This window comes from Olea europaea, chromosome 23 (genome assembly GCF_002742605.1).
Source record: "Olea europaea var. sylvestris chromosome 23, O_europaea_v1, whole genome shotgun sequence".
Taxonomy (NCBI): domain Eukaryota; kingdom Viridiplantae; phylum Streptophyta; class Magnoliopsida; order Lamiales; family Oleaceae; genus Olea; species Olea europaea.
Genome location: NC_036259.1, coordinates 9,170,435 through 9,195,163, shown reverse-complemented (window position 1 = coordinate 9,195,163; position 24,729 = coordinate 9,170,435). Strand labels below are relative to the sequence as shown.

At 31.3% G+C, this 24,729-nt stretch overlaps 1 protein-coding gene across 5 annotated transcripts; it reads left to right on the top strand.

The window, feature by feature from the left end:
- Positions 1–14,153: 14,153 nt before the first annotated feature.
- Positions 14,154–24,266, top strand: LOC111372318 (Down syndrome critical region protein 3 homolog). 5 transcript variants are annotated; one of them, XM_022994599.1, is made up of 12 exons: positions 14,154–14,404; positions 14,521–14,613; positions 14,737–14,801; positions 17,420–17,474; positions 19,481–19,570; positions 19,682–19,766; positions 19,852–19,947; positions 21,283–21,467; positions 21,558–21,646; positions 23,408–23,507; positions 23,593–23,651; positions 24,000–24,266. In XM_022994599.1, exons 1-11 carry the CDS (start codon positions 14,354–14,356, stop codon positions 23,635–23,637), a joined length of 954 nt encoding a protein of 317 aa, XP_022850367.1. In that variant the 5' UTR covers positions 14,154–14,353; the 3' UTR covers positions 23,638–23,651; positions 24,000–24,266. The 5 variants fall into 5 exon arrangements, with proteins under 5 accessions (XP_022850367.1, XP_022850366.1, XP_022850365.1 ...); XM_022994598.1 differs by having other exon boundaries at positions 17,417–17,474; positions 24,021–24,266; XM_022994597.1 differs by having other exon boundaries at positions 17,417–17,474.
- The last annotated feature ends 463 nt before the right edge of the window (positions 24,267–24,729 follow it).

The following is a 24,729-nucleotide window of genomic DNA, read 5'->3' as shown; positions in this document are numbered from 1 at the left end:
ATAATTGTCTTCAGAATTACTTGTTATTTATAAATTATCCAACTCTTCATCCGTGTAAATACTATATACTGAGTTACAAGATTCATTATCAGATAATTCTATTATGTTACATTGTATTTCTTCAATTATCATAGATTTAGCTGCATTTTCTTTACTTTTATATTTATTTGAGCATTTGTTAGCAAAATGTCTAGAGTTTCCACAAATATAGCATTTAAAGTTTTTTTTAGTTTTTGAGTTTCTAAGATATCTATTATAATTGGGTCTTTTATTTTTATAGTATATCCTACTTGGTCTAATATTATATATTTTTTATTTTGATATTGCTTTTTATATTTTTGTTTTTTATTTTTTTATACAATTTTTTCTTTCTTTTTCTATAATCATATTTCTGTAGTGTATATAAATTTGAGCAAAAAGAATAATCTAATTTCTTTATTTTATTTCTAGCTACTTCTTCTACGCAATATTCTTTCAATTTATTGATTATAAATTTTATAGTGACACTTATAGTTATTTCTTTTGTTGGGTTTGACTCTACATCTTTTCTAATTTTATCATTCCACGGTGGTGGTATCTTTCTATATAATCTTTTAAGTATAGGGTAATCTAATGCTAATCCTTCTGCGCTTGCTAATCTTTCAAAATCTAACAAAAATGGTTGTATGTATTTCATATTACTAATACTTAATTTTTCTAAGTCTTCTAAAACTTTATTTTGTTTATAAGTGTTATCTCTACTGGGATCAGAATTTATAATTAATTCTCTAATAAAGCTTGTAAAATTTCTAGGATTATCTCCTCCTGTCATTCTTAATCTAATTTCATTTGGTTTTAATCTTTTTGCTGTAACATATACATCTAAAACAGCCTTTCCTAATTAAGTTTCTAAATAAGCCCACATTTCTTCTACAGTCATTTGTATAGATACACTATTATACGCTCTAATTACAGAATTTTTCCATTTAATTATAGTATTAGGCCAGTCTTGTAGTTTACAATTATTTAACTCTAAGATTAATCATCTATCGCTTGCTAACAGTAAACTATATCCTTCTTCCGTTTGTCTTTTTCCTAAGCTTTTATATGTTTTATCAGTTCATTCAAAGTCTCTTGTAAGGGGAAAATGATATTTACCTCCTATATCTTATTCTGTATTCATGGGTTCTTTTCTTTATCCAAATTCTTGATATGTTTCTCTTTTAGCTCTCTTGCTATTTTCTTCCATCTTGGTTTCTATATCTACTTGATCTTTTTCTATTAACATTCTAGTTTCTATTTCTCTAGTTTTTCTAAAATTTCCGTAATATTCCATATCTATATATCCAAATTATTTTTCATCGTCCTCACTTTCATCTTCTTCACTTCCTTCATCTAAAGCATTAATTTCGTCTTCACTTTCGTAGTCTTCTATTTCAAAATATCTACATTCTCCTTCATTTTCTTCTTCATTATATTGTGTCTATTCTTCTTGATAATTATAATTTTCAAATCTAATACTTAAAGTTTCATTACTATTTTTGTACATAAAATTATTTTCGGGTACTAATATTGGTTTTTGTAGAAAATTTCCTAAGTTCCAGTCTAATCTTGCATATGTTTCTCAAGAGAATTTCTTTGATGGGATAGCCTTTAGACGTTTTTATCCTAATAATGTAATTATTTGATTATTTTCTAATTTATAATTAGTAGTACTATTTTCACTAAGCCTTCCTATGAATCTTGTGCAAATTAATAAATTATCCTCGTCTCTTTTCATTTGATATCCTTTACTTTTTATTCCTATTTTAATATCTTTATAGAAATTCTTTGTTCTAACTAAATAGTCTAGTGTTAAATATACTATTCCGTCTTTATTATTTATATCTAATTCTATGCTTCCTAATAATCATTGTTCTATATCAGTAAATCTGCTATCATATAAACATACTAATACTTTAACTCCTAAATTTTCTCTATGAAACCCTTTTACTTCTATTATTATTAATCTTAAATGAGTCTGTTGAAAATTTTTATTAACGATTTCTTTATAAAATTCTTTTTCTATTAAATTTAGAGATACAAATTGATCTTCACATGTACATGAAAATATCTTTCTCCATAATGTTGATATATTAAAGATTTGCGAAATAAATTTCCTTTTTTATATATGTCTAAAGTTTTTACTAATTTCAGTTTATTCTGTCTAAATATTTCTATTTGTTCTTCTACATCTATTAAAGATTCTAGTTTTGTTTCAGATTCTGTTTTTCTAATTAATGTTCTTAATGAACGATTACCAAATAATTTACTACCACTGGCTACGATTTGTTTTCTTTTATCCATTATGTATAGATTTACTTAGTTTTCTTAAATTTACTAGGTTCTTTAGTTTTACATAAATATAGTTTTTCTAGTTTATTTATTATATTATCTAAATCTTGTCTATTATGTGTTGACTTTTCCTTTTCTAATGTTTTAACTATACTTTCTAATTTTTCTAGGTTAGGACTAGATTCCGTTTCTCCTGTACTATTATATTTTCTTTTTAATATTTCGGTATTTTGATTTTTAATATATTCTAGACTAGTTTCTAAAATCTTTATATTTTTATTTATATTTTCCAATAAAATTTCTACTATTTTATTTGAATTGTTCCTTTTTAAATTTTCTCCTAAATTTACAAGAAAGTCTACAATACTATTTAACTGTTTATCTTCACTATGTAAAGTATGTCTAAACTTATTATCAAAATTACAGATTAGAGAAGCTGCTTCTAAGTTATCTTTTCTTTTATAGTTTCCTAAAATTTCTAAATTTAAATACTCGATTCTTTTCATAAACTATATAATTTTTTACTATTGTAGGCTCTGATATCAATTCTAGTATAAGACCAACTCGGGAGATTCTAGTATAAGAAAAAGTCTAAAAAGAAAAAAAAAGTCTTAATAAAATTGAAAATGTCTTTAATGAAAATTACAAAGTCTACAAAATTTACGCAAATCTTCCTACCAAAAGTTTGAAAAAAAATTCTTTAATTAATATGAAAATGACTTGCTTTTCAAAAAATATTATTTTTAATAAATATGAAGAGGACTTGTTAATAAGGTCTTTCTCTTGAAATTTTTACACGTTTTGAAATACAAATTTCTTCCTACCAATAAATATTTTATAGAGAAAGTCTACTAATTTGGTAAGATTTTCTACACTTAATTAATTCGTTTTAAAAAGTCTGCACTTTAAATTACTATGACCAAGAGTATATAAGTATATTTCTATTATCTTTGCTACTAAAGTTCTATTGCTAAAAAAATGTCTAACTAATTCTACTGGAATTTTTTTATTATTTTCACTTATAATCTTTGCTTGTTGTTGTCTTTCTTTACAATCTTTAAGATCTTCTATCAAGAAACTCCGACACTGAGAGATAGAGAGCTCAATAATTTGCTTCTTAATCTGTAAAGAGGGGTCACCTCTATTTCTATTTAGAACGGATAAAATATGACTTCCTACAACGACTAATCTTTCCATCTCTCCATTTTCTAAACAAGTATTAATATATTCGTTAAAACTTTCCAATGAACAAGTAAGTATGGCAGTATAATTTAAAGGCATAAAATATTAAAACTTTAAAACGATATGTTTGTAATGGCCTTTTAGTACTTTACCGTTCAGCAAATTAATTTCTTCATACTTCTTTTTTTTTTAACTCTCTCTTAGTTTTTTTCTTGACCTTTTAAAGAAGGTTTAAGACTGTAGTCGAAGAGATTTTCATCATGTTTAAAAAGGTTTAAACAAACTCTCACTATTGGGACACAAATTAGCCAACTTAACTCAGAGAATTACTTTATCTTTTGATCATGGAATCCAGAATAAAGAAACTAAGAGCGTTAAAATTATATTTTTAAAACAAAAATAAAATATTATTTGTGAATAAATTAATTGCTTACTTGGTGTTTTCCCTTTTAGGCCTTGCCCGAAATTAACTAAATTAAACAAAAATTATAAGAAAGAGAAGATATGAAAAGAACTTACTTTAATTACTAAGTCTTTGAATTTATAAGAATATCTTTGAATTTACAAAGATGGTGGAGATATTTTTGAATACAAGTATGATAGTGTGCTTTTTTCGATGTGTTTTCTTTCGTGAGAGGTGTGAGTATTTATAGATAATGGTACGTCACGTCTATTCTGTTGGTACTGTAAGTGTGCTATCAATAATTGAAGAATACTATGCAAACTTTACAGGTGTGTGATCAAAAATCAAAGAAAAATAAATAATGTGCAATTCTCTATATGAGCAATTAAAGAATGAATTATTTGAAAATATGCTTCTGATAAGTTTTGTCTTCACACCTAACTTTTCTTGAAATATGAGAATCAACTTTGCAGAGAATCTTTGAAATATGTTTAAAGCTTTATCTTTACGCCTCTTCTTTTTGACTTCCTTGTCTTGCTAATTATTTCTCCATCTTTCTATCTCGTCTTTATCTGTCTATCATTTCTGCTATGACTTCTTCTAATTCTGGATCCATCTCATTATCGTTGCCATTAGATATATATGCTTCTTCTTTTGTTTCTGATAGGTTTCTGTAAATTCTCCATTAGTCTCTTGAAACACCATCAGATACAAATTCTTTTGTTCAATATTTGGTACTAGAATTTTTTCTGCTTTAGTTTTCATGGCAAGGTGCTCTTGGCAGAAGATAATTCTGTTATTTCATTGTGCTACTAATCTGAAATCATTATTTTGAACTTCCATCATGACTGTTGTTTCTGATATTCTTCTTTCATAATCAGTCTGTCTAATTTTTATTTTAATATTCGTCCTTAAAGAGGGTCTAAATCTTTTGGCTCCTTCATAAATTAAAATACGATGATAAGTTGGAATTACAATGCTATTATTTACACGAGGGGGTATGAAAATGAATTGAACCATTAAGGGATGGTCTTTTAACTGATCAAGAATCTATTTAAATTTTGGTGGAAAAAATAGGAAAGATCTGTTTAATATGTATATAGTATCTATCATACCAAACTGTAGAGATGGGTAAAAGAGGTCTTCTTCTTCAAAAATTGTATAATCAAATGAAATTGTTGGATAATTGTGTTTAAGGAAGACTGAATTTTGGGCTGCATCGTATTTGGGACCATGTCTAAGGAAGTATCTATTTTCATTATGATAATAACTTAAAATTTGACCAAAATCTATAATTTTCTGTACAACGAAATTCTTTATAGAACTTCGAACAATACTGGTGCAATTACCAATTTTTTGTTCTAATTTGTATAAAGTCTTTTCTTGTCCTGCAGCTGTTGAATCTGTTAATTCAATAAGTTTTTCTATTTTATCAGAATAATTTCTACTTATAGAGGCGATGTCTTTAGAAATGGAATTTTCAAGTGTATTTTTAGAAGAACTAAGTCTGTCTAAATTATTATGCAATTTAAGAATCTCATTTTGATATTTACTAATAGTTTGTTGGGATGAAGAAATTTGATCTTCGAGGAGTTGTAGTCTTTCTTCCAAAGAATGCTTTCTAAGATTTAAATTTCTAAAGACTTTGGTCATAGTTTCACAACTATCACAAAGTTGTATTGATGAAGATGATGATGAAGCTTGAGAGGGGGTTTGCATGGTCTATCTAATTCTTTCGGATATATGAAAATTAAATCCTATCATTTCTTTACAAAGATTTAAAGATTCTTCAAGCATATAAAATCCTTTGAAAAGGGGATCGGGAAATCTTTCTACTTGTTGTAGTACTTCTGACTAATAATTATATATTTCAGGCTTTCTACCTTTAATTACTGCAAAGAAACTAAAATTTTTGCTTTCTACTTGATTATGAATCTGTCTAAAATGGTTAGTTAGGGCATTAATACTGTTTAATTTTTATTTAGAGTTATGTGCCATCCAGAGATTATTCAGTAGACAACGCTTCATTTCTGGTAGTCTTTCTAAATTATTTCCTTTGAATCGAAGATTTGATCCTTGAGGGGCCACTCTCAGATTGACATTCCCAAAGTTCATCATCATATGATCCATCTGCACCATGAAGATAATGAGTTAGAAAATTAATAACTTGCTTACCTAAATTATCTGCTAAAATATTATTTTTTCCGTCAATATGTTCTATATTAATTTTATAACTGTTTAATATTTCATATAATTTTAACCATCTTTTATGTCTTATCTTATCAAAATTTGTCTTTTCAATAAATTTTACTATAACTTCACAATCTGTTCTAATTGTAAATTCAGTGTTTAAAAATAATTTAAAGCTTTCTATACTATGTATGATGGCCATTATTCCATAATCTAAATTAGTTAAATATTTTCCTTTTATCTTGTATTTTTCGCTAGCATATCTACAAATTTTTCTTCTTTTTTATCACTATATTTAATTGGTTTGAAATATAAAATTCGTCCCCATCCTAATTCACATTCGTCTGTCTCTATTATTATCTAATGGTAATTTTAATGGTGGTAAATTTTGAACTTCTGCTTTTATCTTTTTAACTAATTTTATATCTGATTGATTAAAATATTTTTGTCCTTTATTAGATAATTTACTATACAATGATCCTACTTTCTTTTCTAAATCTTTAACAAAATGTCTAGCATAATTTAATATTCCTAAAATGACTTGTAATTTCTTAGTTTCCTCAATTTTGTTTGAAAATTGTAGAATTGTCTATACTATATGTAGCTGTAACTGAATCTTTCACTCTCCTAAAATTATTCCTAAAAATTCAATTTTTTGTTTATTTATTTACATCTTCTTTTTACTTATAATTAAACCAGTTTCTATAAATTTATTCAATGTTATCTCCAGATGTTTCATACGTTTCTTATAGTTTTTACTATGTACTAGAATATCATCTATATATACACAAACAAATGAAAGAGAATTAAATATACTATCCATCTTTCTTTGAAAAATAGAAGGTGCATTTTTTAATCCAAAAGACGTGACTAACCATTCAAAGTGTCCCAATAGAGTAGTAAAAGCTGTCCAAGGAATAGATTTTTTTGCCATTTTTATTTGCCAAAATCCAGATTTACAATCAAATTTAGAAAATATCTTGCTATTTTGTATTTTATTTAATAGCATATCATTATCTAGTATCTTATATCCATCTTTTACAATATTGTCGTTTAATCTTTTATAGTTTATAACCATTCTTGTTTTTTCTCTTTTTATTTCACTATGATTTCTAACCATAAAGGCTGCTAATCTGTGTTGATTGCTAGACGGTCTTATTACTTTTAAATCTAATAATTCTTTAATCTGTATGTTAAAATCTTCTATATCTTGATTCGTATGTTTTATTTCTGCTGTTCTAATTTTTATATTTTCATTTATTATTTCTAATTTAGCTTCTATTTTATTTTTATCCCAATTTTTTATAGAGTCTTCTCCTATTATTTGAATCTTTTCAGCTAATTCTAAAATTTTGTCTATACTATCTATCTTAGAAAATGTCTTGTTAAAAATTATTAATTCTTTCTTTATTGATATAAAATCTGTTTTTAAATTTCTAAAAATAAATTATCTAAAAATTCTAAATAGATATATATATATATAAACTCAATATCCAAATAAATAATTATCCACCCCAGTTAATTAATTAAATCATATTTAAATACCCATTAATCATCACAAATGTAAATTTAAAATCCTCAAATTGGGTAAGTGTTTAATAACTAATGCTGAAATATATTCATCGACTATCCATTGCATTGTAATGTGTAAAGAATTAAGGCGCTGTTTCAGCTCCATTATTTTCTCGTTAAAATGAAAAATATGACCTTTATCCATCACATCAAGTCACCATATTTGACTTTTTATCTCTTGTGAGAGCCCATAACAGCTATATTTTTCATTTTCATTTTTACAATAATGTGGCTTAAACGGTGGCTAAATCTAGGTTTTAATTCAAACTCACACAATATTTTTTTTACTAATAATTATTTTTGAATTTGGAATAAATTTTCAAGTTACTTTATCCAAATTTTCTTATTTTTTTATACTTTATTGATAGTTGTGTTATTTTGCTCTAATTTGTACTGAATTTCCTTAAATTTTCAGTGAACAATACTTTATGTTTATTTGCTTCCAATTTTTGTTCATGTCACTTAATTAATTATTTATATTTTAACTTAATCTGTAGATTTTATCATTAATTGCTAAAATGATTTGGAGGCTTATTAAATAGTCGTTTGAAAATTTGACCAATGAATCTTTCAAGAGGAAATCCCCCCAATAGTTACCAAACTTCAATACATCTCTGAATGGTCACTGAACTTTTTCGAAATCTCCCAAGAGGTCACCGAACTTCAAAACGTCCATAAATGATCATTGAACTTTGCTGAAATCCCCCAGAGAGGTCACTCAATGTTGCAAATTAGGACCCTATACATAACTAGTTTAGTGACCTCCCAGGGACTTTTTGCAAAATTCAGTGATCATTTAGGGACGTTTTGAAATTTGATGACCTCTTGGGGGGACTTCGAAAAAGTTCAATGACCATTCAAGGACGTATTGAAATTCGGTGACCTCCTAGGAGATTTTCTGAAAAGTTCAGTGACCATTGGGGTGATTTCCTCAATCTTTCAACATATTAATTTGGTGAAAATTGTAACCAAATAAGTACAAGTTTGTCCCCCCCAAATTGTTAAAAATGTGTTAACTATTTAAATATCCACAATCCATCTTAATAAGGTCAACTTTATTAAGACGGACCCCAAATCTTAACGTGGTATCAGAACCCATTGAACTCCAACGAGCGATTCGATCCGACTATAAGTCTTAATTAATGAGTAACGGATTGCAAGATTGGTCTACTAAAAAAGAGCCATCATCTTACAGGGCATGTTAAGGGAATAAATCTCACATCTAATAAATACCGAAATATTGACCAACTTAAATAGATCTTGAGTCACTCCTCTTAATAAGGTTGACCTTATTAAGATGAACCTCAAATCTTTAGGAGTTATGCCGAGGACAGCTTATAAAGATTCTGAGTCTCTCTTGGTAGTTACCTTAATTTATTAAGAAAAGTTTATAAAGATTCAATAGTAACTTTCAAGAGGACGGACTTAGAGATCACCAAGTCAAGTCCTGTTAGTGACTTATGATCGATCCATTCGACTTATAATAGGTGAGCTCGACTCATGGCAGGTTAACTCGACTCATAATAGGTCTGGTTGACCTATGCTTGTGATCATCGAGAAAACATCATCATTGCAATCATGTCCTTAGAGTGATGACACCAACATCTCAATTTTAACCAATCTGAAATCAATAATGATTGCATAGTTGTTAAGTAATCATGGCCTAGGTCCAAGCTACAATCTAGGTACCATGATGACTTATTTGGTTAACCTCAACAACCAATCAATAATCTTAAATTTAGGTGGTGGCATGTTCTTTCAAGTCGATATTGTAGTTGATATGATGTCGGTTGACCAAATTGCTTGATTTAGAGGCCTACGCATAGAGCCAAATGGTCCTCACTAAAGGGCAAACTTAATGTATTCTTTCCAATACATCCCAAACTTCAATAAATGAAATTATTCTTTTGATTTTTCTAAGCTCTTGTTTAGCCCCCATTATTAATAAGAATTTGGAAAAAATGGATTTTTAAATTGTAATTTTTTGAAAAAATTTGTGGTTCAAAAAAAAGATTTTTTTTATTTACATGTAATATTATTTTATTGAACAATATATGATTGATAAAAAGAGAGAAAAAAATCAATTATGATTAGGGATGACAATTCGGCTTTTCGAATCGAGCCGCCAGTGACTCGGCTAAAAAAAAGTTCGAGCTAGCTCGGCTCGGGCTGAGCCCCATTTTCAAGGGACAGGTCGAGCTTGAGCTCGAGCTAGCCTATGCAACTCACCGACTCGAGCTCACGGTCCATAATAAAAAAGCGAGAAAATGCTACCTCTGTTGCTTTTTTAAAAGGCAATAATAGGAGCATTTGTAACACTGATGGGTAGTTTAGTGGTCAGGTCTTGAGTTTTGCTCCACAATGGTCACCAGTTCAAATCTTCTAAGGGTCACTGAGGTGAGTAACCGGCTGTAAATTTCAAGGCCTTGTGGAATTAGTCGAGGTGCGCGTAAGCTGACTCGAACACCCATGGTCATAAAAAAAAAAATTAGTAGGAGCATTTGTGCTGTCTTTTAAGGCAGCTGACACAACAGTTTTTATATTAAAAATAAATAAATCGAGCCTAAATTTTTTTGTCTATCAAAATCTCGACTGAGCTCAGGCTTGGAAAAAAGCTCACACTATTTTACTCGAATCAACCCCGAGCCTTGAATTTCGGCTCGAGAGTCGTTTTGACTCGATTCGTTGACATCTCTAATTATAATTTTTATAATGGGGACCAAACTGGGGCTAAATTATAGCAATTTCAACAATCGCTTTACTAAATTTTTTTAATTTGATCTAAATTTGCCATGTCATTTTCAGTCATCAACACAATTAATCTCCATCTGTCCGAGAACCATTTTCTAAAAGTGGAAATTACTAAAATAGTCAATTTTTGCCTTTGCATCTACAAAAATGTCACCTATTTTAAGTCTTTGCAAGATTGTTAATCTTGAACATTTTTACCCCTCTAATTAATTCAAATACCCTACATGTCCTTCATTAAAAACTGATTTGACTAGATGGAAAAATAGTACAAAAGGTTTTCAAACATCACATCAAGTGCTCTCACCTAATATATACACACACACACACACACACACACACACACACACACATTCACATTATTGCTTTTTGGTCTCTCTCTCTCATCACTTAAATACATCTCTTTGGATGATTGAAGGATTTGAAACCCTAACTCAGAAATTCTACTGTAAGAAGAAGAAGAAGAAGAAATCTGCAAAAGCCGCTTCTGTTGGTGGTCAGCGACATGACGGTGCCGTACTTCTCAGTGTTTTTTAAAGATCGTGACAACCTTATTTTTGTCACCGATACCGTTCAATGTTTGGTAAACTTTAGGAAATTAGTTGAGGAATTTTGGAATGTTAATTTTGTAGATCTTATTAGCTCATTTTGCTGGATTTGAATCAATCTTTGGTCAATTGTAGTGTTTGAAAGATAGGGTTGCTTATAATTGTTTTCTTTAATTCCAAATGGCAAAACTAATGTGACAAAATGAAAATATGGTAAATATATATAGCTAAAAATATTCACTTGAATCTCAATCTTCTGGCCAAGAATATAGCTCAAAAATATTCCCTGGGATCTCAATCTGGTAGCCAACAATCTTACTATAAAATGAGTTTTGGGTTGCAATTTGATCATTCTAGCTCGTAGCCAATTTTAGTTTTTAGGAAATGTAATGACCATATGCAAAATATAACATGTAATGAAGGTGAATAATTAGTCATTGTCATGATTTTTGTTGACTGGGTATTTAGAGCTCCATTTTATCGGCTTCTACTTCTTGGGCAACATATCTTCTGACAAAGGTTTTTACTATTTCTTCATGCACGTGTGTGTTCATATGATAGTGCAAGGTTGTTCGGATATGTCCAAGTGTGTGTAATTCCATTTTCGTTCTACGAAATGTCTTTGCATTGCTTAGAAATGATGCTGTAGATGTCGAACTTCTATGTCTCATGTGTACATTTTAGCAGATTGCTAAAGTGTGCAGGCTACTTGAACGTCGTTTTCGACAGTTCAACTCTATCAATCTCGACAGACGGACAGAATCTCAGGCATATGTCGAGATTAACCGTCGGTATCAATAGATGAACTGTCCATACTGACGATTGATGTCAGTTTTTCATGTCAGTTCACCTCACTACAAGCACGAGCTTGATTCATTACGTGTTACATTTCTATGTTTTATCATGATCTAATCCGTGTTTTTCTCGTTGTACCTTGTAGGAGAAATAGAGTTTGAATTTCACGTTTCGAAAAATGCTCATTGCGGAAGTTGGTCTAATGTGCTAGAAGTTGGTCTGTTGTTTTTTAGTTTGAATGTTGTAATGCGATAACTGAAGATCAGCAGTGTGGGGTTAGTGCATAGTGAATGCATGGATTTTGCAAATAATAAATGATTATGTACACTATAATTTATTTTGTAATGAAGGCACGAGCACGTTGTGTAGGAGTTCCTAGTTTACTTGGACCATACTTTCTTCTTTCCTGATCAATTTCAAAGTTGTTCGTCAATGATGATTGGGTTAAGATGACTAGCCATTAAAATTTTTCCATGTCACGAAACCATGCTGCAACTAATTTACAAGGACGTTAATGTGAGTTTTTTTTATTGGGTTAAGATGATGAGCCATTTTTATAATTATGCCAAAGTCATGACAACCATGTTACAGTTAATTTACGAAGTGCATAATGTGAGTAGCAAGAAACTTGAATCCATTAGTTCGCATGATTTAAAAGTCACAATATCCTAGTAATTATGTGAAAATGGGGATAAAGGTACAATTATTTTATTGAACCATCATACCAACTAAATTTAGATGAGATTGGACTTTGTGGTTAGGTAGTAAATGACCATAATTTTTTCCTCCCTTCAAGTTGATTATAAATAGCATGTTGTCATTGTCAGTTACACATAAAGTACTTCATGAACATTGAGAGACTTTCAAGTTCTCGCAAATACAAATTGTTTCATCAATTGTGTTACGTCGACATAATGAGTTCGTCCATCTGAAACAACAAAATGTTCAAGCTGATCGAGCCTTTCCCAGTTCTCGGCTCATCCTATTTATTTCAAATCTACATTTTCGTAAAAATACTATTTAATATTAGCGGTGTTTATCATTTATGCATCACTTGAGTCTACTATTTACAATTTAGAAACTACAATTTAGTTAGCGGCGATTAAAATTATCATTTTGAGCGGATTGTGATAGAAGGTTTTGTAGCAATAGGTTGAATTATTTTGAACAAGCATAGAGTTGGAGGGCCTTTTATACGTTTTCAAATGATCAGCAATTTAAATTTTTCGACATGTTTTATACATTCCATATGTTGACAGGTAGATCGATGTAGTACCAAAAAGGGAAAGGTGACAACAGTTTTCAGGTATCCAAATCGACAATTAAATTATCTATCCTGACAATTATTAAATGTCGAGTTCGACAGTTAAAATGTCTAACCCGACGGTTTCAAAGATACAATTCGACAATTGAACTACCATAATTTTCGAAAATGCTTAAAAACATGTGTTTGATTGTTTGGAAGAAATTATTGAAAATATTAATGGTGATAATCAATTTTCAACTACAATATTCTCACAAATAAAGAAGGAATAACTCAATACTTCATTAAATATAAAATCATTCACATTTTTTAGAGGATGTTGGTATTTTTTCCCTTGAAAAATATATCAAAAGTAAAACACATCAATGAATAAGAGATTCAAAAAGTTCAATTAAATATGACCATGTTGTATTAAATATTTAAAGTGGTAAACTATAACATGAAAATATAATTTTTTTAGTAGTTCACCTTTGAAATTGATCAATAACTTTCCCTTGTTGATGATGAAATGAAGATGATGAAGAAGAATGTAAGGTTTGTATTCATAGGTGTTTGTGTGTGTGGTTTTTTTTTTTTTTTTTTAATCCCTTATTTTAACAATAAAAAATATTATACAATATAATGTGAATATTTTAAATGTTTAAAATAAATAAAACAAATCATCACATCACACCATTAATTGCATCCAAATCAAGTATTTATTGTTCCTAAAAAGGTGTCACGAGAGTGTAAAATGGGCATTTCACAGGGAAAAAGCGACATCTTTGGAAGAAATTGGTGCAAATGAACATTTTTTGTACATTTTTAATTTTAATGACATTTATGTAAATTTCCCTTTCTAAAATTTCTTTCTTTCTTTCTTTTTTTTTTTTTTTTATCAAACGCATTTTCTGGGGACCCGTGCAACAAAATTGAAAGTGAGGCAAATTTGAATGGGGCCTGAGTGCTATATTTTACAATGTTTGGTTAATTAAGGGACCATTTGAGTCTCATTATTTGTAAATTATAATGAGATAAATAGTATTTTTTAAAAAAATGAGTGATTAAAAAGTTTATGATTAATTTGTAATATTATTTTATTGAAAATTGAGTGGTTAAAAGTAGGAGACAATTTAATTTAATGTAACAATAAATAACGGGCTCAAACGGGGGCTAACTTATCCGATTCCTTGCACCGCTGAAGAACTTGTTTTCGTCTGTCAATTGTTATAGATTTCGAATTTCCAACAATTTCTACAGTTCAAGATACGAATCCCCTGCACCAGCGTAATTTCGTAGCACTCACGGCAGTATTGAAGCTACAATTAAAGTGCGCAGCAGAAATTTGTGGTCATCGCCATGTCAATTGAGATCAAACTCTCCCGATTCAACCGTATCTATCGCTCCAATGTAATCGCTCTATCTGTTTCTATATCTATACGCGTGTCTACTTGCTTACAGGTTGAATCGGATTTTTATAGTTTTTTTTTATTGCTTTTAGCTAATTAATTGTTTAAAAATTGAAGGAACCATTAGAGGGCAAAATAATCATGAAGCTCACTTCTTCAATTTCGTTCCAGTCCATCCGCCTTACTGTCAGCGGCACAGTTAGTTTGCAGGTTCTTAATTTTACTTCCATTTTCTAATTATATGCTTTTTTAATGTCTTTTTGTGATTATTTGAAGAAGAAGTCCGAGTTTTAAGTAATGTCTTCATATATTTTCGAATTTTTGTAAGATTAGGTTCGCGGAGGATCTGCTGGAGTAGTCGAGTCTTTCTATGGTGTCATCAAACCTATTCCTATTGTGTAAGCCGCTTCATTTATGTTAGTTCTTACTCTTCTTTCTGTTTGACTTAATCATTCCCTTTTTGGGTCTTTACATTATTGCGATTGCCTTCGTTGAAGATAATCAAACAATTTGGTAACGTGTTGTAACTGTTGTTTAATCGTCACTTTCCAACTAAGTGGAAGATTTGGGGTGGGAATGGTTAAACTAAGATAAAATCCCATAAGCCTCTCCTAGCACATACCGTGCAACACATGATCAAGATTCTATAATCATCTCCTCAGTAAAAATTCTTTACAATGTAACCAGATCCCTTGATACCATCATAGCATATTATATTTTATGCATTAAACGATATGTGCTAAAAGAGGATTATGTGTAGAGTTGAAACACTAGGAAATATTTTATTAGATCTAAGAGCTCTACACTGCACTTCACTGGTAGTCACTTGCATTTATAGCTCTCAGCGACTAAAACATACACCATTCTTCCATTTGTACTACATTAATGTCAGTGCATTGGCTGAATTTCCTATTTCTGGAGAGATCCAGCATGGTGTTGGAAATAAAAAACTTTCAATGCAATACTCCAGACTGTTCTCGGCTTGCTTGGTCAAGGAGCAATGTAGAAATGGAAAGCTTTGATAAAAGAGGAAGAGGGACGAGAGGCAACAGTCCAAAATGGTCTGGATTCTTTAGATGGTGGTAGCCTTCACCACAGTATTAGGTCTTGCAATAGGAGAGATTCATGGATAATGAGATATACTATGGAAGGATTATGGGATCTCTTGATCTTGCATGAGATATGGTTGGTCTGGCATAGGAGAGAATCATGGAAGGCTCTGATGTGCTAGGAGAGGATCATGGGGTCTTGATCTTGCACTTAATAGATATGCTAAGAGTCATGAGATTTGGATTTATGGTTTGTTTCCTTTCATGGCCCCTCAAAACGGCGAATGAGATTCTATGAACTCCCAGCTTGTATCAAAAAGTTGTTAAATCAGCTGAGATTAGCTGATGGAAGGTTTGAAGAGTATCTATGTAACTTTCTCAAGAACAAAATGATGATCCAATTCCATGTGATCTGCTTTGCATTGAGCATTTGAATGATTGAGAGATACAAAATCTTTATTTTCACACAGACTTTTAGGTCCTTGTAAGAATATGAACCCATGATCCTGAAGAAGGAAGCTAACCCGTGTGATTATAACAGCTATTGAGGGAAGGGATCTGCATTCAGTTTTAGCAGTGGAACCGGTAACACTAGATTGCTCCTTTTATGACCACGTAATTACCACAATAACTACTTGCGCTACGCTTTGTAAAACAAAATCTGGCCTAACCTGAATATTCAAACCCAAACAAAGTGAGATTGACAATATAATATCTAAAGTATCCTTCAGGTAGTGGAAAATTATTTTCATAACTTGTAAATGTCCTTTCACGAGATTGTAAAAACATTGGCAGACTTTATTAATGGAGTAATTTATGTCTATCCTTGTGCAGCGTCAATTGATAGATCATCATTTGGTTGACACATCTCTTTGAACACATTTGCGCTAGAAGGAGAACTCAAACATATGGAATTCTGAAAGTATATTGCAACTTGAGTTAGGAAAGCATCACCAATGAATCTCCAAGTTCAACTCAAATCGTGGAATAAAGATTCCATAGATCCTTCAGTGCGAATATAAAATTTTAGTTGTAATAACTTGTCGAAGAAAATACCATTTTTTACAATAATTGCGACACACATGGACTAAAATAAGATCATAGATTTTTAGTATCTTTGTTGTGTATGAATAAAGATGTATCCCCTTTACCACATTGGAAAACAATATCAATTAGAACTTTGGATAAGCAATCCAACGTCCAGGGAGCTTGTTGTTTATGAGAAGTGGTCTATTAGACAACAAGATGTCGAAAATGATTCACCTTCACTAGAATGAAAAACCAAAATTGATTAGAACTATGGATAAGCAATTAAGCCATGCCCCAGGCACTTTCTGTTTATTATGGGTGATCTATGAGACAACTAGATGTTAAAAATTCTTTTTTACCTGATCGTTTTGAAAAGACTATGCCCTATTTGTCTCTCTTTAAAACGAAATTCTTTAATTCTTATACTAATTTTTAACCACACGTTTACACAATAAAATATTTTGCATGTAAAAGAAAAACATTTCTCTACTTTTTAACCACATTCTCCAAAAATACTATTCAAAACTTGATTTTTTCAAAATAATGGCCATCAAACAGAGCTATATATATGGACAAACCAGGTTTTCGAGATCCTCAGATTTTCTCACATGATTGTCTACTCAACAAATCTTTCAAGTTAAATTACTACGTTTTGAGTATAATGTTGATATATTAAACTATGGCATTTTTATTTAAACCAAGTATGGGATTTTAAACTTAGATTGTCAATACTCAATCTGCGAATACCTGTAAACATTAAATGAATTGTAAATTGTGAGCTAAGCAAGGATCCCTCAACTTATTATAGAAAATTGGGATATCATCCGTATTTTGCTTCCTCAGTGGTTGTCATGATTGATTAATTTCCTTACGTAACATGCCAGCACTTCTCTTTGGCTGCAATTTGATATGTGCTTGGATTCATTATTTGATAGCAGGAATAAGATTTTCGAGATTCAATCATCCGGAAAGATTGGTTCAGGTACGACAGAGGTACGATGGCAGAATGTAAAAGTTTCACATTTGATTTAGATTAATCTTCAAATCTTCAATCATTTATATTCACAGTACCCTTTTGCTGAAGCCACATGTAAGTATGTGAGAAGGCTTTGTTGAACCAAGTACAATTTATCGCTAGTGTCTGTAAATCACATCTTCTGTTTCCAGAGTATTTTTAACTCATTAGCAGTACATAATTTTTTTTCCTTTTCCTATTTTGCTTCCATGAGCAGTTTTAGCTTTAGCGTTATAGATAAGTGTAAAATGTTACATTTTATCTAATCGATGTGGACAAGTTATGAGCCAAAAAGGGAACATTTAAGAGTATGGGATTACCTTTCACTCTTTCACGTGAGGATGTGGTTATATGAACATTTTAGAAAGTGGGATTGAAGATATTACTAGATCTTGTTATACCATGAGATATGAATGTAAGAAATCTTGTAGGCCATCTATAGTTCTTTCTATATCCATCGCGGAACATCACTTGCTGAAGCAAGAGAAGTAGAATTAGTGAGTTAGAAGGATATGTGTATACACAACTAATGAAACAATATGCTGAATCCAGCCAGATTATGAGATCAGCACTCCAAAACATATATTAGAAGACTAGTAAGTAGTTGTAACACCCCAAATTTTCATAAACTTTGGAGTTTTACCAAAAACTTACTTCTCCTTATGTTAAATATGAAATGATAAAAATAATTTTCTTTAAAATAAAATAAATAGATGAAAATTGTATCTTAAAAAAAAAAACATAATCACCTAACTTATTAAATAACATGTCTTTGAATAAATTAAAATAACTAATAAATTGAAGGATAGAAAAACTTAATGTTTAATTTTTTCTCCAATCCACTTGACAATTTGCATCACCATCCTGTCACAAACCCACTAAGAGTGAGTATATAAAATACCAGTAAAATTATTTTATACCACATTTCTTATGGAGCATATTGATGACCAAACGAGACATCAATGGTATTTTGAATTCCTGAAAGATTTCGCATTTTACTATAAAGAACCCAATAAAGTTCACATTTCATTAAGTCGAACCCAAAGGTTCACTAACAATTCATGTATAAATTACTGAATGCATAAATTATTGAATACATAAAGGTTTACCGAAATAAACCACTTACTCATAAGTATTTTATCTTGATAGATTTGAAAAGTTGTAAAGGAATGTAAAATGATGCACGTGAAAATTGTTTCCTTTTCCTTTCTCTCTCTGCCTTGTGTATGAATAAAATATATTATATGGCAATATTGTTGGATTCTCTCTCTAGCTTTTGATCTCTTTTTGCCGTATATGTATGTGGTGAAAAATCGTTTTGACTTATGGGGGTTATAACCTAGTATTACAATTGTACTTCTATTCTAATAGGAGATAGCCACACGTTGCAAAGTATTTGAAGAGGAATGGGGGTTTCATTATTTGGGTAACGATTGTCTTCAAAAAGTAGAGTTTGATTAGTCTTCTTCTAATAGTTTCTAGTAAACATCCCGTGGAAGGGTAAAAAGAAGTAGGCAATAATATAAACTTCTATTTAACCTTGGTTTCATTCACTCGACCCTAACGTAGTTCAAACTTATCCAACTTAACTTGTTTTCGAGTCAAAGACTTCTAATTGATTACAAGCTACAATAAGAGCCCAATATCGATATACTTATCTTCGCTCTATCAATACCTAATTATTTGGCCCAAACTAATTTGAAATTAATACTATTTCACTTTAGTCCCTTCACTATCAAAAAATATATAAAAAAAACATATAGACCAAAAAATTATATTCTATAAAATTTCGGGACTGTACAATAGTAACTATGGAAAATGGGTTCTTGAGAAGATCAATAATTATACGTGCAAATTTAATCATTGTAGTTTTAATTTTTGCATGATTTCAATCTTGTACTACCTTGTATAAATTCTTCTCAATGAACTATGGGATCTGATGTTTGTTTCTTCAATCCTTAAGTTGTAGTCTTTATTGTTCTAGATACCATTTTCTGTGACACTGAAAGATCCGAAAGAAGAAAACCGGGAAAAGTTTTATGAAACCTACCATGGTAGCAATGTCAACATCCAGGTATATATTAATAATCTTTGTATATGCAGATCGTTTTTGGAACCATTGCAGAATTCCATTCTACCTGTATAAACATTATTCTCATGCCTGTTTTTATTATTGCCGCTGTAGTATTTAGTAACAGTGGATGTAGTGAGAGGGTACCTACACAAATCTTTATCAGCAACAATGGAGTTCATAATTGGAAGTGAAAAAAGTACGGGTCCTATAATCTTGTATAGCCTCTTTTATTATTGCTTATATGTGAAGGCACTGAGTCTCCTTTCTGTTGCTCATCTCAGACAATTTACCGCTGAAACCGGTTTCTCCTGAAATGGTCTTCTTTTATATTACGCAGGACACACAAAAACATCTGTTACTTCCGGAATTAAAATCAGGTTGTCTAATTTTCCTCCATCTTATGTTTATTTTACTATTTCGTGTGCTAACTGAAAAAATATTCATGACAATATAAAAGGGGTCAACTTATGACCTTTAATGACACATTTGAAATTAATGCTTCATCGGCCACTTACTGGCATAGACACATCTGCTTATACATTTCAGTCATTTTGCCACATTAATTTAGGTCTGGATCAGATATTGCTTCCATTATTGCTACTACATCTGGGATTGTTTCTGAAGGCAAACCATAGAAAACGGACTAGTGCATGGTTGGGGGAAGGGGTAGTCTTGAACATTTATCATGTGCAGTTTGTGCCATCTTCATATATGGGAGAAAGGAATGATCATTTGGGTTCTGGAATTCTTTCTCATAAGGGATCAGATTTCAGTGTGTACAAATATTTTTCTGTTTATTCCAATGCAAGAATTGTCAACAACCTTTTTACCAAGATCTAGGAACTGTGCACATGTTAGTTTTATAAAAAATGCCTCTTTCTGAACATAAGGGCTTCTGATATAGAACATTAAAGAGAAAAAAGACAGTAAGAGAAAAGAAGAGATATGGGGAGAGAAATCTAGAGAAAATTACTGTTATATTGAATATTTCAAATCAATCTTCGAATTATTCAATTAATCCTATTTAAATGGAAAAATCTTTAGGAAGAATGAATATTTTCCAAAATAATGGAGGGGGGAATTTTTCTGACTTATGAGGAATAATTACTATTTGAAAATAAATTGAAATCTATTTTTAAAATTTACACAGTGATTGCGTATTTTCCCATTTTTTGAATGTAATATTCCTCACTGGGACTTCAATCTCTATAATGTGGTCCATTTTATGTAGAATAAAATTGTTACATTTACTGCTGCCAACTTGTACTGTATTTGGGTAATTGATCTATCTCCAAGTCATGGATTCGTAAAAAATGAACAGTTGAAGAATAGATTTGATTATCAACTATCCCTCTTGATTACGTAGCAGCAATAGAAGGGTGCTGGTAACACAGTTTCTTAGAACATCAAATTCTTCAGAAAATTTAAGAATGCGGTCGTCTTTGTCATGTATGGTAACTTGGAAGTTACTTAAGTACATTCTCTCTGGATATGGCTATACCGTGTCTGGTAACAAATTTTAATTGACAACAGCAGTTGTTTCGATGAGGCTGTAGTCCTTTTGTTTCTACTTTTTCGTTCCTTTATCTAATGGTTTACATCTTTCAAAAGAATCAGACGATATTTATATATCTGATGCTGCGACTGTGCACTTCTATACTATTTTAACTTCTTTGGGCTTTTCATGTATGGTTAGCCATTCCTTTGAACAGGGGGTTTCCGGGTGACTGGGAAAATATGTACTCAATGTTCACTCTCAGATCCTATTGTTGGTGAGTTGACTGTTGAAGCATCTGCTATTCCTGTTCAATCCATCGACATCCACATACTCCGTGTAGAGTCAATATTGTTTGGCGAAAAAATAGTGACCGAATCCTCTTTGATCCAGACAACTCAGGCATGAAATTTTTCCTGTGTATTTAAATATAACCAATAAATTTTTTTTCTGTTAAAGTAATTCTTTGTCACGTGTAATTTCTATTGTCAGATTGCGGATGGAGATGTCTGTCGTAGCATGAAGCTCCCCATTTACGTCATTCTTCCCCGTCTCCTGACTTGTCCGACCATTTTCGCGGGGTAGGTGTTTGATTGCATAAACACAACTTTTTCTGAATTCCTTTATTCCTTTCTTTCTTCATGTATGATTCTTGATCAAATGCTAATTATGTCGTTTGTTTCACATGAATTAAAAAAGTATTGTGGACTACCTTGAGTTTACATTTAAGTTATCCAACAGCACAGATAAACGAACTGGACAAGAAAGAAATTTGAGAATGTAACTGAGGCTCTCTAACAATCTCCTCTTGGAAGAGATCTAATAAAGTTTCATGATTAGAAAATGTGTAAAACTTCCATCGAAGATATTATTTTACTACTACTTTATATCGAAAGATATTATGCTATATTTATGGACTACTGCAACTCCTTATTCTACTAGAATGACGACCTAAAAAGTCAAAATAGGAAACGAAAATATTAAGATCTTGTACTTAAACTAGGCCCCTGTTTGGTTCAGCTGAAATTTGATTAAAATTTAAGTCAAAGTCAAAATTTAGCCCTCATTTTGGCGCCATTGTTAGATGAAAAATGCATTTTTGGATTCCATCATGCATGGCTCACCATGAGTGTTGAATGTATCAGTGCTGTAGCATTTATGTATCTTTTTCCATATGTACCCCTACTACGCATTGATTATAATGTTTGGAGTTTTGGGTTAGAAATATGAAGGAAAACATCAAGGAATATCCCTGCATAGCCTTTCGTCATTTCTGTGTCAGAAGTCTTGAAAATTGAATGAGCTTTACACTATGCAACGGTAAAAAAAAGGTCTAAAAATGAGGGAAAAAGGGGCTTCAAATAGGCGCTTAATTTTAACCGTACATTTCATGGGATCCATAACTTTTCATCTATGCTTTCGATCAACTTTTATTAGAATATATTGAAAATCTGATTTTTCTCTAAACCAAACAGGGGCTAGAATTTGACTGAGCTAGTTAATACATCAACCAACCCTAATTAGAAAAAGTCCTCAAATTTGAAGAGAAAAACTAATTGTCTGACATAAAAGTACTTAAGTACCCAACTAAAGGTGACTCTGGCTGATACTCAACTAACGGTATATTTATCCCGTAAAATGTTTCTTAAAGATTGAATGAATTTTGAGATTCTCCGGTTTATGTTTGCGTTTCTGACCAATAAATGGCCTTCATCATAGCATTTTACAGAAGCAGTTGCTAGGTAGTTCCAGACATGAGATGGAAGAAGCTATTGTTCATTCCCTCCCCCAGTTGTTAAGAATGATTATTTTCTCTTACCATTCATACATATAAACTGTAACTTTTCCTTTCTTGAGACTTCATTTGCTAGGTGGTTTTACTTTGCTTGAACTAAATATGTCCTCTTGTCGATTATCATGAGCACTCCAGATGCGCGCTTCTATCTTAGATGAGTGCTCTGTGATCTTCAATTACTTATGATTTGATTATTTGCACTTATGATTGTTATGAATCAGGCACATCCTGTGTAACCAATACTAATGTGACACAGGTCTTTCTTATCAATTCAGCGTATTAAATTGCCAGGCTTTTTACTATAGTAAACTGCAGCTAAATAGGAAGCAAAATAACATTTTTTTTTTCTTTTGTTAGATTTCTGTAGGGACACTTCTCTCTTGTTCTATTTTTCTTGTTAATTATCAGATTTAAGTTCATCTTAGATTATTACAATGGCGAGGGGATTGATTCTGTCTATTGTCTAATTCTTCGAATTACCCCGTAATTTTCAAGACCGTGTGAGTCAGTCTGTAGTGGTTATAACTATTGCATTCTACGCATGCAGTCCATTTTCAGTAGAGTTCAAGGTTACAATAATGATCACCTTCCAATCAGAGCTATCCAAGAGGCATTCTCCTTATGATCCCAAAACTCCTAGGCAATGGGTATGCTAGTATTTTTTGTAGATGCCGCTAAATAGCTCCTCTGTGCTCAATTGTAATATTTTCTTTTGTGTTTGACCAAATTTAGCTAGCAATGGAAAGTGTGCCATTGGAGCTAGTTCGAACAAAGTGAGATGATATAGCAAGGTAACTTGTTTTTTTTTTTTTTTTGTACTATCCTATATCAATCAAAACAAGTGAAATTGGTTGCCAATCAATTCACAAGACGTTGAAATTACTTTAAGAGCCGTGCTTTTTGGCTAGGGTGAAATCCCGGCCAAAGGGCGCCCCCCATTGGAGGAGCGGCTACGGGGGCGCCCTGTTGTTTGGTTAGGATTTAACCCTGGCCAAAGAGGATTTTCCTTACTTTAAAACGAAATTGCATTTTAACCAATTAAATAGACCGCCCATTGTATTAAAGTTTACTTGTACTTCGATTTAACCTTTTCACATACGGTGTCTTTTCAAATGCATGACATAACTTCTTGTGGATAGTGGGGTTGCTTGGATCTGCAGTAGTCACTACGACATCCGAGAGACGTCTACATTAGTGATATGGCAATTCTATCTTGGACGATATTGGAGATTGAGGACATTTGGCACTCCAGCCCTGTCACGAGACAGTTCGATTATATTCAGTAAGTAGTAACAGTGGATAGGTATGTATAAATTTTGTAATAATAAATTAGAGCCAACAAAGATACTAGGTTCGAAAGAAAAAATTGAAATGTTAGTTTTATAATGGTTTACTTTGTTTGTGTATGTATCTTTGGTAATAACATAAACTCGGACACCACACCCTTTGAGCTAGAAATCTTGCCCCTAGGGCACATCTCCAAGTGGTAAAAGTGGAGGGTGGAGAAATCCAGCTTTGCTTGAGGTTGCTGCGTCAAGGGTTCGAATTCTGAAATATGGATTTGGCTCTTGGGTAAATGCAAGTGTACAAGCAGCCTTTCACCCTATACCTTTGGAAACAGAACCTGCGATTTACCTTCTCCACGATACTCCAGGGCAAGTGCGGTGGGGGACTCTTAAGATTGGGGTTTAACTTTTTTTTAGAAATTTTGCCCCTTCCGATTTCTTGTCCCTGCAGTTCAACACGTATTTAAAATAATGTTATCTATCACTAGTAGTGTTAGAGCATCAGTTTAATAGTCATGAAATGATTGATTCAATTAAATGTGAAATTATGTGATTTATTTAACAGCGTATCATTTAGCCTTTG

What these genes read in the sequence shown, in the direction of transcription:
- LOC111372318 (XM_022994598.1), top strand. Translation starts at nt 14,354, where the DNA reads ATGTCAATTGAGATCAAACTCTCCCGATTCAACCGTATCTATCGCTCC. An exon ending in ACCGTATCTATCGCTCCAAT is followed by an intron (nt 14,405 to 14,520) that starts GTAATCGCTCTA and finishes TAAAAATTGAAG; the next exon opens with GAACCATTAGAGGGCAAAAT. An exon ending in TGTCCGACCATTTTCGCGGG is followed by an intron (nt 21,647 to 23,407) that starts GTAGGTGTTTGA and finishes CTACGCATGCAG; the next exon opens with TCCATTTTCAGTAGAGTTCA.